This window comes from Gracilinanus agilis, chromosome 6, assembly GCF_016433145.1.
Source record: "Gracilinanus agilis isolate LMUSP501 chromosome 6, AgileGrace, whole genome shotgun sequence".
NCBI classification, from domain to species: Eukaryota; Metazoa; Chordata; class Mammalia; order Didelphimorphia; family Didelphidae; genus Gracilinanus; species Gracilinanus agilis.
This window is the reverse complement of record NC_058135.1, coordinates 31,597,211-31,615,253: the sequence shown is the minus strand read 5'-3', so window position 1 is coordinate 31,615,253 and position 18,043 is coordinate 31,597,211. Positions and strand designations below refer to the sequence as shown.

The following is an 18,043-nucleotide window of genomic DNA, read 5'->3' as shown; positions in this document are numbered from 1 at the left end:
AAGCTTGATCAGATGTTTTGAATACATGTTAAGAGACCCATATTATTTTTTAATAAGCATAAAGGTAAAAAGTCTAAATTTATTTTAAAAAATCAAAGAGAAATTGTTTCTATTACAAAAGAGACTTTTATTTTCCAATGAGTTACTTAAAGGTTCTTTTCAATAGTGATTTGTACTTGGGTTCTGAAACAATCTTTTTTAAAATGATGTATATGCAACTATTATACCTTCTATATTGAGTGAGTTATAAAAGGATCTAATATTTTCAAATAAACTTTAATTAAGAGCGTTGTTTTAGAGAATAGGAAGGAAGAGGAAAATCTGGGAGTCACTGTGGAGAATGATCTGGTTTGCAACCTTCCATATCCCAGAGTCCCAGAATAGAGAGGTTCTTCAGATGCTTTTCAATCTAACCCTTCCTGGACAAGAATTCCCACTATAGCTCATCTGACAAGGGGTCATCCAACCTTTCCTTGAAGACTCTTCCTTCTGTGAAGGACCCATTCTGCTTCAGGATAGTCCAAATTGTTTAGATGTTCTACCTAATAACTTGGCTAAATGAGTTTCTTTGTAATCTCTGCCCATTACTTGGAAGCAAGCCTGTCTTATGTGATGGAGTAGAACAAATTTAATCCCTCTTACATCCTAAGACTTCTCTTTCCCAAGCTAAACATCTCCAATTCCTTCAACCAATTTCCATATGGCATGATCATATGGCTTTTCTCTAATTCTCCTTGCCACTCTCTGTTCACTTTCTTCTTCATGCAGCCAACATGAATTTTAATTGCCTACTATGTGTCTGGCATATTACTAAGCATGTATAATACAAAGAATGACCCCAAATAATCCTGTCCTCTAGAAGCTTACAGTTTAACAGGGGAGACAACATGCAAATAATTATGTACCAACAATAAACTGTGGGTAATCTCAACCAGACAGCACTTGCATTAAAGGGTATCAGAAAAGAGTTTTTGAAGAAGATGGAATTTTAGCTGAGATCTGAGGAAAGTGGATAAACATTTATTAAGCATCTATTATGTACCAGGCACTATGCTATGCCATTTACAAATATAATTTCATTTGATCCTCATGGTAGTTGAGGAGGCTGAAAATAAGATAACTTTTGAGGACTCTTCCAGCTCTAAATGAGTAAGCTATGCTCCTGTCATTTATTTCTATTTGAAGTGAAGAATGAGAGTCAAGTTATTATGATCCCCATTTTATACTCAAGGAAATTGAGGCAGAGTTAAAGTAACTTGTTCAGGGTCATATAGCTGGTAAGCATCTAAGGCTGGATTTGAACTCAGGTCTTCCTGCCTCCAGGATCAAATACACAATCCACTGTGCCACCTATATGCCTCTTCAAGGAAGCCAGGAGACATGGATAAGAAAGAGAGAATTCCAAACATGGGAGATAGCAAAAATACTCGATTTCTAAAATGTAACACATAGAACTGAATGTAATGTTTTAGACTAAGGAAAAAGAAAGAGAGCGACAAATGCACCTGTAGTCCTGGAAATGGCCTCTTTCTTAATTATTGCATTTTAAGATTGCCTTAGTTTTCTTGGTTGCTATATTATTCTCTCTCTCTCTCTCTCTTTCTCTCTCTCTCTCTCTCTCTCTCTCTCTCTCTCTCTCTCTCTCTCTCCCCACCTAAAAAAATTTAGGCCATTAATAAAAATATTAATTAGCCCTAGAGTCATGAAGACTCATTTTTATGAGCTCAAATCTGGCCTTGATACTTACTAACTGTGTAACCCTTGACATGTCACTTAAACCTGTTTGTCTCAATTTCCTCAATTGTAAAGTAAGCTGGAAAAAAAACCATTCAGCTCCTGAATCCTTTCATTCTATAATGCTTATCAATTCTACTGAAAACTGGTTTGTGAGTTTTTTGGGGTTTTTTGCAAGAAAACTCTGAAAAGTGTCATGAAGAGTAGAATACAACTGAAATGACTAAACAACAACAATGGTACTAGAGGGTCAGTTCTAAATTGTCATTGAAACATTAAGGGCTATTCTTTGGTTCTAGACATTCAACCAGTTCTACCTAATTGTATTATTTATTGCCTAGCCATATCTCACCATTTCATCCACATGAGATACTCCCATTCAAATATGTTGTTAATATCTAGGTCAACTACATTTACTGCATTTCCCTGATTGAATGGTCATGTAACCCTGTCAAAAAAAAAGGATATGAGGTTAGTCTGGCAAGACTTTTTTTCCCTTTCCTTTTCCCCTTCCTTTTCCTCTCCTTCTGGCCAATTCTTAATGAATGGTTATTTATGTTTATTCTTTATGACTACCTCCTCCCTTTTTTCAAAGTTTCATTTTAGTAATATATTCTAAAATTGCCAGGAGTCAAGGCTAAATGTCTTTGCCCACAATTTACAGACTTTACTCCATTTACTCTGAAATTTGGCACATTTGCTCTTCTCTAATCCTGTTTTTAAAAGAAGGACAGGGGCCACTCAATTTTTTTGTACCTGTTTTTCCTCATCTATAAAATGAGGACATTGGCTAAGATCCCATTCAGCTTCTACAATGCTTGTCAATTCTACTGAGAATTTGAAGCGTGAAGGGTTGTTGTTGTTGCCAGACTTTTTGCTCAACACTGTGCTTCTAAGTGGATTATGTATTGGAAACAGATATGAGTAAAATATCAATTCCTATCCAAGTTAAATAGGTCAGTAAAAGAATTTTCAAAACTAGTTTGGGAGTGGTATATGTGGTAGGGAAATGATAAGTAAATGATACTCTATTTTGGCTCCACCCCTTACTTATTAATGTATTTGTTAACTAGATAGTAAATACCAAGGCTTGTAGGGAAGCCTTTTTTTCCTTCTAATTGGAGAGGATGGAGGTTGTATATTCTTATATGTATAGGAACTCCTCCTAGACCTACCATCATTTGAGGAGGGAACCCAGAGACTTTGCTTCATCATTTTCTTCTGACTTGTCTTGCTGGATTCATGATCTCCAGAAACTCATAATTCTATAACATGAAATGAACTGTTTCCTTCCTCCTCAGACCATTTGCTGCTCTGGTTTTAAGGATTTCATTATTTCCCATCAACTCCCTTCAGCTTCTTTTTTATGTGTTGTCTTCTCCAATTAGATTGTAAGCTCTTTGAGGACAGGGATTGTGTTATGCCACCCCGCCTTTTTTTTTTTTTTTTATAATCTCAGCCCTTAGCATATAGTAGATGCTTAATAAATGTTTATTGACTCTGACTCTGATTATGACACTTTCAGAATGTTAATCATGTTTGAAGTTTGAAGGATGGCAACTGATTTCAGGTCGGACATTAGGAAATAAAAATTACGAGAAGCTGACCTGATATTCCAAATTTCCTAAAAGAAAGGAACTTAGTGGCAGCAAATTTTAAGCCCAAATAATCCAATTAAAACCACCCAAATGAAGACACATTTTGATGAATATGCTGGCCAATATAAAAGCTTTAACAATGAAATTTAATTTTTTAAAAAGGTACCAAGGAAACTGTGACTGTTAATACCACATACCAAAACAATGACAGGGTCATGTAAAGGCCCATCTGTATGAAGAGTCTCAATGTCATCTTCTATATTGTAATCCCACTCAACACCAAGATCAATGAATGTCCGAGATTTTGCTTCCTCCCCTCTGCCATTTAAAATATAGTGTCCAGTTGCCTGGTTCTTGATAGCTAAAGAAAGGGGGAAGTTTGAGGGGTTAGGCATGGTAGAACTAAGTATTCATAGTAAATCCATTCTCTTATAAATTCTAAAGCCTATTTCCCTCTTTTTATGTATTATCATTAAAACAACAAGAATAATAATTACAGTATTCCTCATTGTTTTGAAGTGACTCCTGCATCCCAAAGTGGATACTTTAGTATCTCCAGCAAGCTTTCTAGATAGAAGATTATATATATATATATATACATATGTATATATATATATATATATATAATATATACACACACACATATATATACATATATATACACATACACATATTACAAATTCATAAATACATACATATATATTTAAGCTTTGATGGCTTAAAATGCAATAAAATATTTTAGGATGTCATGTATTTATAGAAATATATATGTGTAGACATATACATACACAGATATACATATGATTTCAATGGGGTAGGAACTCCTGGGTAAGAAATCTCATTCTACTGGTACCTTCTTTGCAAGGGATAATTTTAGATAATAACCTAAACCAAGATTGTTAAACTCAAATAGAAAATGATTCCTATGGTGCCATATTGACTTAGAAAATCACAAATTAATATTATCTGCGTTGTAATGTATTTTTACTTATTTTGTTAAATATTTCCTCTCTTTGGGAAATATTTAACAAAATAAGTAAAAAGTAACTTGCCCAGGGTCAAGGAACAGTAAGTGTCAGAAGTGAGATTGATGGCTGGTCTTTCTAATTTGGAGGCAGATCTTAACCTGCCATCCCAAACTGCCTCTCAGACTGAGCCTATTGGTATGCCCCCAACAATAATAAGGAGGCTTGAAAGAGAAGAGGGTCTAGAAGGGAAGACAGTAAGTTCATTTTGGGGCATGTTATTTTTAAGAATGTCTTGGGACATCCAGCTTAAGATGTCCAATACATAGTTGGAAATGTGAAATAGGAAAGAGATTAGGGCTAGATAAACAGGTATTGGGTGTGTAAGCATGTTTTTTGTTTGAAACTGGACATTTAAAACTTTATTGGCATGGAACGATAAGAGCAAAACCCATGTATTCTAGTCATCTTTTTGTAAAGTCTGACCTGAAAATAATGAATATCCTACTATTTATGGCCCACAAAAAATAAAAATTATTTTACTGTGCACCTGAGGTATGGACAAGAGAGAGAACAATTGGGGGGAAGTAAGAATCACATCAAAACTCTAGGATTTGTAACTATTATTGTTTAAGTAACAATAATGACAATTAACTTTAAAATGTCCTTTTAAACACTAATTCAACTAGACTTGTATAAATAATTTCCTTTATTTTTAAGGTAAAAATGAAAGAAATTTCTACTATGGCAACAAATTATGTTTGTTAACTGGGTCAAACGAAAATTTACTGTTCCTTTAACAATAGTGGGCAGTGTGCTTGTATATATTTATAGGTAGAAGTCACCGTCCATTTGTGGGACTTGTCTATCTGAGAGGAACAGGTTATTTCTCAAATGGATTATTAATAGCTGAGAAAAGAGAGGACCATTGAGGATAGTATAGATCATTATGCTAGTTGGTAAATATGAGTGGGCAGGAAGAGATTTGCTAAAATAAAGATTTTCTTCCCCAAAGAGGTGCATATACTCTCAAAATGTGTGGTTCTTCTAGCTATAAAATATCCAAGATGTAATATCACCAGGTATATAATATGGCAATAGGTAGTATGTTCTAGTTTTGTAAGGTAATCATGACCAATGGACAAGTGCTCTAATAATGATTACCTCTTAATGCATTTTTCCCCTCAGGTTAATAAACTCAGGAAGATTCATCTCCAAAGCTAAAGCTTTTAATTGTTGATATGATCTATTGCTTCCTGAAATCTTTCCCTTCCTTGTAAGCATAGCTGGGGTATTCCCTCCTCTAATAATAACTAACATTTATGTAGAGCTTTAACATTTGCAAAGTACTTGGCTTATTTAATCCTATCCGGCAAGTATTATTATTCCCATTTTAAAGAAAAGGAAATTGAGGCCAAGAGAAGTTGTGACTTGCCAGGGGTCACATAGCTAGTAACTCTGAGATACTATTTGAACTCACATCTTCCTGACTCCATGTCCAACCTTCTAACCACTGTGCCAAAAACTGTCCCTTATCTACTCCTGCAACTTCCATAGCCTAGGTTATTTGTGTCTGTGCCTCATTTTACTTATTTGTATATTAGATTTTAAATTCCTTGAGGGTTAAGACTAGTCTTCTATGATCCTGGTTGCCCCAAGTGCTAAGCATGTCTCAGACCTAGGAGTATGATACATGCTTATTCGGTTGAATTGTATCTTGCTCTGAGGGAAACATAGTATAGATCAATGATTAAGTGAAATTCTGGTATAGGCTTCTCATATGATCACTAAAAAACAATGCTACATAGTAGAGAGAGCTGGCCTCTGAGAAAAGGAGACCTGGACTGATTTTTGCCTCATATTGGCCATATAGTCCTGGGCAAGTCACTTAACCCCAAATGCCCCCATTCAGTTCTTTAAAACTGCAGGGAAAGCTTGCATGAGTAGAGTGTTTCTTCTTTGGGGAGCTCTCCATACAAATGATATCACAGTGCTGGTTCCTATTCTTATTTCTATGCAATTATTACTTTTTAAAATTATTGGTTTTGGTCTCAAAACTAAAGCATTTCTTTGATATCTGAATGTTTAAGCAGACCATACTTAGCATGCAATACAGAATGCAAGGATAGAAATACTTACCAAGGACATGAGGAGAAGCTTCATCTTCCTGTATTAACACATGTCTAGCACCAGGGGGAATATCAAACATCTTAAGGTACCCTTTTGCACGTTCAGTAATCAGGAAGACACAAGAAGGAAACAGAAGGAATAGCTAAGGTTAGTAGCAAACTATATTATTATTGCTTCTACTTGCAGAAGGGGGCGCACGCGAACCAAAATGCAGTTTGTCACTTCAGCACACTGATGATAGGTTTTGTAACAGCCTGTATTGGCTTGGTGATGAACACTCATTAATGGGGAGAAAAATCAATTAGTGATGAAAGTCAAGCAGTCCAACTTCTCAATTGAATCTAAAACAATGAAGAGATTTACTCAATGTCACCCAGGTGGTAAATGGCAGAGTTGAGATTTGAATCCCATTCCTCCATCTCCAGATTTCAACATTCATTGGTCCATCAATTGTTGTTACAAACCTATGCATCCCTTCTCTTGCTGTGTTATTGGTGTCAGGACTACCAACAACTTGAGCAAAGGTAGTACATTTCCTATGTTCAGGCAAAAGACCACTCTCCCATTGTGCACCTATCATGTCTCAGTTTCTGCCCCTGATTGATGCACTTCACGGGATCCTTAAATATTTGCATCTTTCTTAGTCATTTAAAAATTGCATGTGATGACTCCTGGCAGCTAATTCTCTAATTAATTAACACTTTCACATCAGGACAGGAACTCTAAAGAAAAAGGAAAAGGGAAATTAATTGGCAATTGGCAATTGGGTTCAAATAAGGCCCATGGGGGATAAATACAAGTCAATTTTCTATGTTTGGCTAAACCACACAATTTAACAATAATTGCAAGCTGATGTTTTATGGCATTTAGCACAGTGCCTAGCAATTATATTATAAGTGATAATTCAATAAATTTAATTTTATTTAATAAAAATTTATTAACTAGTATTTTAATAATAACTTATTTTATTTTAATAATATCTGAACATTAAATACATATTAAAATGAGTTATTTTAATTTAATAATTTATTTTTAATGAATGACTAGCTGATTGCTTATAAGAATCTTTCTAATCTTCTTAAACCCTACTTCTCCCCACTTCTTCCATGTACTCCTCAATCCAGTGATGTTGGCTTCTTGGTGTCCCATGAACAGGATACTACATCTAAGCTCTGAGCATTTTCTCTGGTTGTCCACCTTTCTTGGAATGCTTTCTATCTACTGATTTCCTTAGCTCTATTCAAGACCCATAAAAAATTCCACTTTCTACAATAAGCCTTTCTCAATCCCTCTTTATTAAAGGGTCTTCCCTCTGTTAATCATTTCCTATTTGGCCTATCTAGAGCTTGTTTGTACATATTTGTTTACTTGTCATCTCCCCTTCACACTGTGAGCTCCTTCAAGGCAGCAGCTGTCTTTTAACTTTCTTTGTATCCTCAGAATTTAGTACAATGTCTGGTGCTTAGTAAGAGATTAATAAATACTTATTGAATGACCTCAATTTTTGAAGCCAGCAAAAATTAATACCATTTTAATAGCATTAGCTTACTAGTTTTAAGTATTACATAAATCCTACTGTTGTCAAAGTTACAAGTGGCAATTTTCTCCTTATAATTATCATGTATTCTATAAATAAATGTAATAATTTCAATGTATTCTCCTAATTATAAAATTCACAGTAGTATTATAGATGGAAGGATATACTGATATCTCATTTGTAATTGTTATTCAAAACTATGTAATAAAAGGATTGGTTGAAGAAAGTAGAGATATTTAGTCCAGAGAAGAGAAAACTTAAGGAAAACATCATAACTGAGTTCATTAATATAGAATAAAGATTTAACTTATTCTATTTGGCCTTAGAGTAAAAAATTAGGACCACTGGAAGGAAGTTACCTCCAGAAAAATTTGCCCCAAATATAAGGAGAAAATTTACAAGAGCTAGGACTATCTAAAAAGACAAACGGTTTCCCCCAGGAAGTATAGGGTTTCCCATCACTGAACATTTTTAAATAGAATCTGAATGACTAACTATTAGATGCTATAAAGTAGAATTATGTTTCAATCAAAGTCTGGACCAGTAAAGTCCCTTACTTTTCTGGGATTTTAATTCTAAAATATGGGAATAATAATAGGTGTCTTTTGCATAGCATTTCAAGATTTGCAAAGTATGTCACAAACAATCTTGTTTGTTTCTTAGATCAACGTTGGGAGGTAAGTGCTATTATCATCCTATTTTACAAATGAGGGAACTGAGGTTAAACAACTTGCCCAGGGACATAGTATTTATTACTAAGTATCTGAGACTGGATCTGAACTGAGGCCTTCCTGGCTACACTAACACCCTATCTTCTATGCCACTCTAGACAACAAATGTCTTTAGCCCGTTATATACAGACTATGTTCAATAATGTCAGTAATTACAAAGATTTACTTTTCATCCTGTTGTGAGGAAGATTTATTTAGCAGTTTATGTAGCAATAATTTATATGGACCTAGCAGGAAGGGCTGGAGCATTCCAAGATGGAATGAAGGAGCAGGAAGTTGTGTGTGCCCTGAGAGAGACTCCATTAGTGGTTGGCACAAACTGTTGCTAGCCCTGGGAGATCTCAGACCTGCATCCTGATTTCCCTGGGATCCTGAGTGATGGTGGTTTCTAGCAAGTGGACAAGACCTACAGAGAAGAACCAAGTGGAGGAGGAGTTTGGGATCTGGTGGACAGCATCTCAAACATGCTCTCTCTACTTGGATACCTTGGACCACCTTGGCTTTTGGCATCCTGTGATCATCTGTGGATTACTGTGAGAACCCCAAAGCCACCCTCAGACCCATTAGCTGTGCTGGTCAAACCTGGCTGGAACCAGGTTTGAAGCAGACTTCCCAGTGACTCCTGCACTGCTCCTGTGGGCCCTGCCTGCTTAGGTCACTAAGATTAGAGAAGTCATGTCCTCCCCTTGCCCTGTGCTTTTGCCCTTTAGGTTTTAGTGTAGAATCCCCTATCCCACCTTTATTTAGTTAATCATAATTAAACTTGTTTAAAACTTTTACCTTGCCTGCTGGTTCCAAAGACGCTGGCCTAGGGTGAGCTGGGCCAACTGCCATTCTTGACAGTTACCATCTTAGCAGTGAATTCTGGTCTCCCCCTATCCTTGTTGGTTCTGTCTCTCCTTCAACCCAGTGTGTGTACCCACAACCATTTAGATTATATTTTAACATCCCTGGTGCCCCATATCTTTTACAATCCCTGAGTCAGAGATTATAGTATAGGATAATTTATTGTAGAAAAAATGGCCAAGGACCATGATCAAAGGCAAAATTAACAAATCAATTTAGTCAAAAATCCAGTGCAATCAACCAAAGCATTATCTTCACTCATTTTTCTCTCAGAATGCCCTAGTATTTCGATTGAATGCATTACTTTGATGTCTCAGTAATAAAATCTTATTTGTGCATCATAAAACACATGAAATATACTACTTTTGCCTGTAACTGGGATGCTTCTAAGTGTCAAGCTCCAAAAACAATTCGCAGCAAACTCCTTTATGCTAGTCATAAAGACCTATCTTGCTGCCATTTCCATTTACCATAACTCACCCAGAACATTTTTAGCTGCCTTTGTCTCAGAAAGAGATACATTGCGAGCTCCTTTGGGCAATGTGAAGGCTCCTCTTGTCTTCCCTTAAATAAAATGTCTTAAGTTAGTGCTTTAGGGAACCAAAGTCTTCTTGTTTCATTGACTATATTTGTCTGCCATTAGCATATTATAAATATAAAATCAACATGAGTTTAATAGTCAATGAAAGTAAAACTAATTATGAATGAAAAATCATGTAGATGATTTTAAGTTTGGATACTTGCAGATTTGATTTTCCAGTAACTTGAGTTCCTTTTGGCATCTCTTGCTTAAGTGTTTCCCTGTTGGAAGAGGTTGATTAGTCTATTGAATGACTATATTGCCAATACTGCTGTAAAGCAACTGATTTAATTTAACATTGAACTTGAGTGGGAATCTCTGTGAAAGAAGAAAGCTTTCTCTAACATCCTTACATTGGCAAGGTTCATTCTGAGTAGACTTAGGTATATTTGGTAGATTTGCATCCTCACAAGAGAAACACAAAAATGAACAGAGAAGCTGTAGTCTATCCTGTGAGTTCTGAGTTTTGGTCATGGTCTTGTCCTGATCCAAAACAAACACAATACCTACATTTGGGATCCCATCATCATTGAAATGATCGAACACTTGCTACTACTGAAAGTTAGCAATGCTCTTTGAAAAATTTCAAATCTTAAGAAGCAAACCACTCCAGTATCTTTAAAAGAAAACTCCAGATGGGGTCATGAAGAATTGGACATGACTGAAATGAATGAACAACACTTTTGTGAATTATTTTGTATTTGGGAAGAGTTAAATATTGCATCATGTTAGTATCATCCATTAAAACTTTAAATCCTACTGTAAATTGGTATAAAGTAGACATGCAACTTAACATTAACATGTATTTTTCCTTTCCTTTCATAGAATCTCTTGCTTCTATGATCATATAATACTATTAGCTTTTAATAATAATAATACCTTTTAATAATAGCGCTTTAAGATTTGCAAAGTATTTTACCTATGTTATCTTATTTAATCTCCATAACAACCTTAGGAGGTAGAGGCTATTGCTATTCCCATTTGACAGATGGGGAGATTTAGAGGCACAAATAAGTTAAGAGGCTTGCCCATGGTCACATAGCTAGTTTATATCTGGGACAGGATTTGAACTCAAGTCTTCTTGACTCCATGTCTAGCATTCCATTCACTGTTTTACTTTAAAATGTCAACTGACGAGAAAAAAAAATTCTGGTTATGACCTAATGGAGTAGTTGGCCATTTATTTCCAGCTTTTAAATCTCCAGTTTTTCTAGATTAAGATGATAAAGTCAACTTTCAATTAAGTATCGGTGAAATTATAGTTTATTATTTAGATGAAAATTACAGAAAATTGACTTTATATTTTCCTTTATGTTATTTGTTGACTTTATATAATCTCTACCTGATGGAATAAGCTGTCTCCTATAGACATTATTTTATCTGACATCATGAACCAAACACCAGACATTTCACTTTTTAGTGGAACCTACATTCTAATTTAAAAGTGAGTTTAGAATATTTTAAAGGCTAGTATTTGGGTTCCTAGTAGACACAGGGATAGAATAAACTATTCACTATTCAAATAAAATGAGACAAAAAGAGCACAGAATATAAAACTACAATAATTGATTTTTCATTCTTTGTCAGACCTTAGCAAGTTTAATAAAAAATTCCAAAGCAAATTACTAAATAAAAGATTCTATGTGTTCTTCTTGCTTGTTTTTTCTTGTTTGTTTTTTTACAAAGAAGAATCATTTGATCTTTGTGAGAAATTTTTTCCCCATGTAAGTGCTAAGGTACACATAAATTCAGTAAAATAATGATATGTATATAAAAGCATTACACTAAAATAACCAAATGAAGAGATTGGTATACAGATAAATGCAAGCTAATCTACCAAACTGTAAATTTAACAACCAGTATGCATACATGCACACAGAAGCATGAACATATATACATACATACCACTTTGGACTGCTAATTGAGCAACTTCTATGAAGAGGGGAAAGGATTTAGAAAATCTCTCATTTGTAAATAACAATGTACCACATTAACCCAAACATAAAAGAATGCGTACAAACATGGATCTTACCAGGCTTCTTGGGAGTTCTGGTAAATGTTCCTTTCACAGTGCGACAGTGAGAATTATCTCCTCCACAGACTCCACATTTATCTTCAACCTTATTGGAACCAATCTCTTTATCGCAGCCCACTTTCTACAGAAAAACAACCAGCAAGGTTACCAGTTTAGGACTATGATATACTAGAGATTAGCCCAACAAGAATAAATGAAATAATACATGGGATCTGAAACTTCTCCACATTCCTTGACTTCCATCTCTCCTTTCTTTTAAAAAAAAATGTTTGTGAACAGCAAAATTGAGTTAATTAAATCTTTTTTTTCTTCCCTACCCTTCCATCAGTGACACAGAATAAATTGTAAATCAGATTGGGAGTGTTGTCTTTACTAGATTATAAATTCCTTGATAGCAGGGACTTTGCATCTCCCTGGTCTATATTAATTTGCACTACTTGCCTTGTATAAACTAGCAGTAAAATTATAGTATATTTTAGTATACATTAGTATATTTGGTCTTTTCCATGAATAAACTGAGGCCCAGAGAGAATAAATGACTTATTATTATAATGGGTAATAATAATTATTATTACTGATAATAGCAAAGTGCTTTAAGCTTTGCAGAGTAATTAGTGAATATTTCTTTGAGATCTCACAACTATCCTCTGAAGTAGGTGTTATTATTATCCCCATTTTATAGATGAGGAAAATGAGGCACAGGCAGGTTAATTGACTTGCTCACTCCTGGGGCAGAATTCTAACTCTGGTCTTACTGATTCCAAGTTCAGTAATCCATGTTCTACTACTGTCACCATCACTATAAGGGCTACTATGTCTATGGCTGCTGTTGCTGCATCTGGCTTACTTTCCCAAGAACAATGAGAGACACTTGCCTTAGGTATAGAAATAGAATATAGTTTCTCAGAATTATGCTATTACCTATTCTTCAAGGGTTAAACTCAGTGTAAAGTGGGTCAATCTTGGATCTTATCCAAGGGTTAGGAAATTGCTCAAAGGACCAAGTAACCACCTCAACACTCCCTTGCCCCAAATAAGACATAATGCATAAAAAATAGCTGGGAATTCCTTTGGACTTACCACACATTCTCCTCGCACACATATGCTATATGGGTCTTTGTAAGAACAACGGGTTCCATCATGTACCAGCTGTTTCATATAAGCAACATCTCCTGTCTCTTTGGATTGGCAGTAAAGGTGGCATCTTTTGTTGGCTGCGGAGAAGAACACAACTGTTCACATTTAATAGGATGGCTTGAATAGTTGGCTTTATGTTTAAAATACAAAGTTTCAACAGTCACCTGAAGTCAAAAGGGATACCGTATAAATAAATAAAAACAAAGAATGCCCAGGAGACAAATTCATATGCTTGATATTTAAATGTAGATCTGAACTTCTTTAGGCACAAGAATCTGGCACAGATTTTGAGGCTTATTCCAGTTGGCCTTTACTGGTGCTAAAGAAAAAAAACTGACACTAAAGAAAAAGCTATTTATTTGGAGCATGAGACTTACTGAACATAATACCTTGGCTTTCTTGATTCTTAATAAATACTAGCTTTAACATAAATTCTGCATGGTACTTAAGACAAGAGTAAGAATTAAAGGGAAGAAGCAGTTATTAACCACCACTATATACCAGGCATATTATAAATATTATCTCACATGAGCCTCACAACCAGCCTGGAATGTAGGTGCTATTATTATCTTCATTTTTCAAATGGGGAAACTGAGGTAGGCAATGGATAAAGTGGCTTGCCCTAGGTCACATAACTAATATTTAAGGTCAGATTTAAACTCAGGTTTTCCTAATTCCAGGCCCAGTGCTTTATCTACTGCTCTACCTAGAGCATGGTATATTTTAAAGGAGGTCATACACTTCTAATACTATGTTGTCATCTCATGGTTATTTTCTCTGATTTACTCTAAATAGAATTACCACATATATTACATACTTTTATATATTATATTACATATTATGTATATATATGAGGCAATTAAGTGCCTCAGTGTGCCAAACTTGGGAGTCAAGAAGACTCAACTTCCTGAATTCAAATCTAGCCTTGGGCACTTATTAGCTGTGTGACTCTGGGCAAGTCACAAACCTATTTGCTTTAATTTTCTCAACTGTAAAATTGGCTGGAGAAGGAAATGGTAAACCACTCCAATATTCATGCCAAGAAAACCCCAAACTGGGTGACAAAGAGTTGGACACCAAAGACCGAACAACAACAAAGCATTTACATAAGGCTTTAAGGTTTGAAAAGTGCTTTCCAAAGGTTATCTCATTTGATTATCATAACGACTATTGTTATCATTCCCTTTACATCTAAGGAAACTGAGACAGAAAATTTAATTGACTTGCCCTTGATCACAAAGTGAGTTTCTGAGTCAAGATTTCAATTCAAGTCTTCCTGACTCCAAAGGTCACCTAGCTGCCTCTGGAATGGAAGTAACAATTCAGGCAGAAATTTAATCCATTTATCAGTACATTAAAAACTTTGCAAATGGAGATGAAATGTAAAAGTGAATTTTAAAATGCCTTTAAGTCCTGGACCATTACATTCACAGATAGGATGCTGAGAAGCTAATCTTATCCCTAATTCTAAGGTTGCCAAAGAAGTGCTGGATTTTCTCAGAATGAGCCAGAATAGAAATATCAAACACTGAAGGAAAAAAAAATCTGCCTCAGAGTAGATAAGTTGCAAGCAAACTGCCTCTCAGTGGATGCCCTGGTTTCTCTTTTCAAGTCTTGTGGATGGCAGGTTTGCATACTTGCTCCTTTCCATGACCTTTTTCTCTTGGTGGCTTGATAATTCTTGAAGTCCAAAATACCAGCTTCTACCAGAAAAAAAGATCTGAGAAGAAGTAGGGTTATTTGGTCAGGCCAGAATTAATTATCTTGATTTTCCTCCAGCTTTCCTAAATTCATGACTCTAAAGAAAGTAGATGTTGAGGGGTGCTCAAGATATGGAGGCTATGACTTTACCTCTGACCCTTAGGGGCACTGAGAATCAGGCCATTTAATAGGAAAAGGTGATTTTTGTCTCCTTTGTGAGTGTATCCTGGCAAAACGTGAAAGTACTGGAAATACTCAGAACTCCCTTCCTGCAAACCAGAAGACTGAGCTGGCCACTCCTTGACCATTTCCATTCCTCTTCTAGGAAAGCAGCCAGAGAAGGAGGCATCTCTTCTTGTAAAGAGATTAGAGAGGCAAGAAAGGTGCTGAGATTGCTAGACTAAGAGTGTGGTGAGGTTCCATCCTTCTCCTCCCTTGTCTTCCACTTCCCTTTCTGTCTTCTCCTCTCCTCTCTTTTTCATCCTTTCCCTTTCCATTTCTTTTTCCTTTTCCTTTTCCCTTCCCTTGTCTTCTCTGTGTTTTCCCTGACCCCTCACTATCTTTTCCTTTACCTTTCCTTTCCTTTATAGACCACAGAGCTAGAGGTAGGAGTATCCAACAGCCTCATTTTACCTATAAAAGGGATTACATGATTGGCATATGGTCATATATAAGTAGAAAGCATTAAATGTGGAATTTGAACCCAGTTTCTCTAACTCTCCAGCCTCTTGCTACCATGGTACATCAATATAATTTCACGTTTTTATTGAATAGGAAAAATTTCTCAGTGTCTATGTGTTTGTCAGTCCTTTTGTACACTAAATACTGTTGTATGTAAGTGTATGTGTGTGTTCTTAGCCAACATGCTTGAGAATTACTGTCCAGCAAGGAGAGTTCAGTTTGGACCCCAGATCCTTATCCTAGCATCATTCATCACATTTCCTATTCCGAAGCATGAGGCAACAGCGAATTATTAGTCTTAACTTGTCCTAACATGAAAACTCAGGAGCACTTACCTCCTGTGTCACCAAGTCAAATTCAATAAGCCCAATTGACCTTGAACATAAGATTTCAGAGTCGTTGGTAAGACCTGAACTCCAGAAGGCTTCTACTTACCATCTGCATGCTCAAACGGCAGCCAGTGGTGTTTGCTGTTCTGATACTCAAAGTGGGAGTTCCTCTGCTGGCATTGCTGGGCTCTGAAGTCCTCAAAGTGCTTTGAGCACTCTTCAGTGTTACAAAGCTGGTACTCAAAATTAACACCAGGGCAATCCTGACCGCCATTGATTGGCCTAAACAAAAGATAATCTTTGAGAAGGTTTCTTGGCTCTTGGGCCAAGGGGATAAGTTTCCTTCCATGGGACCCAAAGGCACAATGCCAGAGACTTTGGGTTGCCAACTTCAAGAGCCTGGAATCAAACTTTCTTGCTTAAAAACCTTTCTACTATGGGGGAAATACAGCACACATAAGGTAAATGCTGAAAATTAAGAAACATACATTTTGATGGTAGTGGTACAAAGAAGAAAAAAATGAGAAAAAATGGGCATGTGTGTCCAAAAAAGTGATTGCTGTTCCCTAACATAGCTAGTATCCCTACTGATGGAAATATTGATCAAATCTTATCCTGAGAAAGCACCTATATAAAGGGCAAAAAACTCTATATTAACAGCAAATTCATGCCTAATGATAGCGGCTAGAGAGGACTGTTAGTTCTAAAAATCCCAACCAAAGAAAGGTCTCCTTAGTTTTGCTCAACTCAAAGAAAAATAAGAATCTTTCTTTTATTTTAGAAACATTTCTGGAAAACTACTGCTTTATTTCTGGGGAGGATGCTTTTCTAAATTACAGAAATGTAGATAGGTGATTCTTTCTACCAGTCCATCTCCTCATCTCCTTTTCCCTCCAGTCATGGCATAGAAAGTCATCAAGGAGAAATATGGGATAAAAAGATGAGCCAAGATGCAAGGCTGATAATTAACCTAGGCTTCCTAATACTCCAGAGTGGAAGGTATATGTTAAAGAAATAGAGCAAGGTGAGAGGAAGAAGAGAGCCACAAATAAAGTGACATAGGAAATGGAGAGGAAGAAGTGAAAAAGAAAGGAAAAGAGGAAAGACAGAGGCATAAATGGCACATGTAAGAAAGAGAGAGGGATTTAGTTCCCTTCCCGCATGTTTGATATAGTCACAGAAAATTCAGAATCTAATCATAAGATGACAAGGTGTCAACACCTCCAGGGCATAATCATAAGACAGTAGGTATTGTGTGAAAAGTGTCAATCAGATTTCTGGGTCATGTGCCCAACAAGATGGAAGACTAGATAATTTCTCAAACCTCAAGATGTCCCAAAAAGAAAGCACAAGAGGCAGAAATAACCGCGCTATTTCAATAATCTAAGCCACCAAGAATCCTAATGAGGTAATACTCCAATCACCTAACAGGATTCAGAGGCTAATTTCTAACATGACCATCCATTCACTCCTCTCCTTCACCCAGTCTCCATGGGCTTGCACCAGAATTCTACTCTGAGCACCTTCCACCTATGTACAAACATACTATGCCATGGAAATGGAAAAAAGCAGGAAACTTGCTTCTGCTTGGAGCAAGAGTCAGTCTTCTGCAGCAAGAGCCAGTCATCAAATTAGGGAACAGATGGAATTGGGGCAGGGTCCTAGCTTGAGTGAGAGATTTCACCAGGCCTGAATGAAAGGGGACTGGTAACCTGCTGAGGCAGTTTTGTTTTCCCATAAGTCTCTTGAGGTAAAGTCAGGATGGTGAAAAGTGAATTCTGCGTTGTGAGATGATAGCTTTGAGGTCCAGCCCTCAGGGAAACTGCCATTAAAGGAGAAAGAATCAGAAAGTGAGTGACAAATGAATGAAAAGAAAAAGACTAAAATGACCAGAGATCTCAGAAAGAAGAAAATTCAGTTAAAAACTTTAAATGCAACCAGACAAATGAGCAGGGAAGCTATTATTAATAAAGGGATAGGAATATGGCCTCCTAATCATACAAACAAGTCCAAACATCTCTGTCAATAAAGATTACAAG

The 18,043-nt window shown here is 36.1% G+C and overlaps 1 protein-coding gene across 1 annotated transcript in view; it reads right to left on the bottom strand.

Annotated features, from left to right (window-relative positions):
• Positions 1-18,043, bottom strand: part of ADAMTS3 (ADAM metallopeptidase with thrombospondin type 1 motif 3) — a 285,453-nt gene that overhangs the window by 10,136 nt on the left and 257,274 nt on the right. Inside the window, exons 11-15 of the mRNA XM_044681598.1 lie at positions 16,111-16,286; positions 13,237-13,370; positions 12,154-12,277; positions 6,437-6,517; positions 3,530-3,693 (exon numbers count right to left, since the gene is read on the bottom strand). Coding sequence (XP_044537533.1) covers positions 3,530-3,693; positions 6,437-6,517; positions 12,154-12,277; positions 13,237-13,370; positions 16,111-16,286 — 679 coding nt within the window. The remainder of the gene's footprint in view (positions 1-3,529; positions 3,694-6,436; positions 6,518-12,153; positions 12,278-13,236; positions 13,371-16,110; positions 16,287-18,043) is intronic.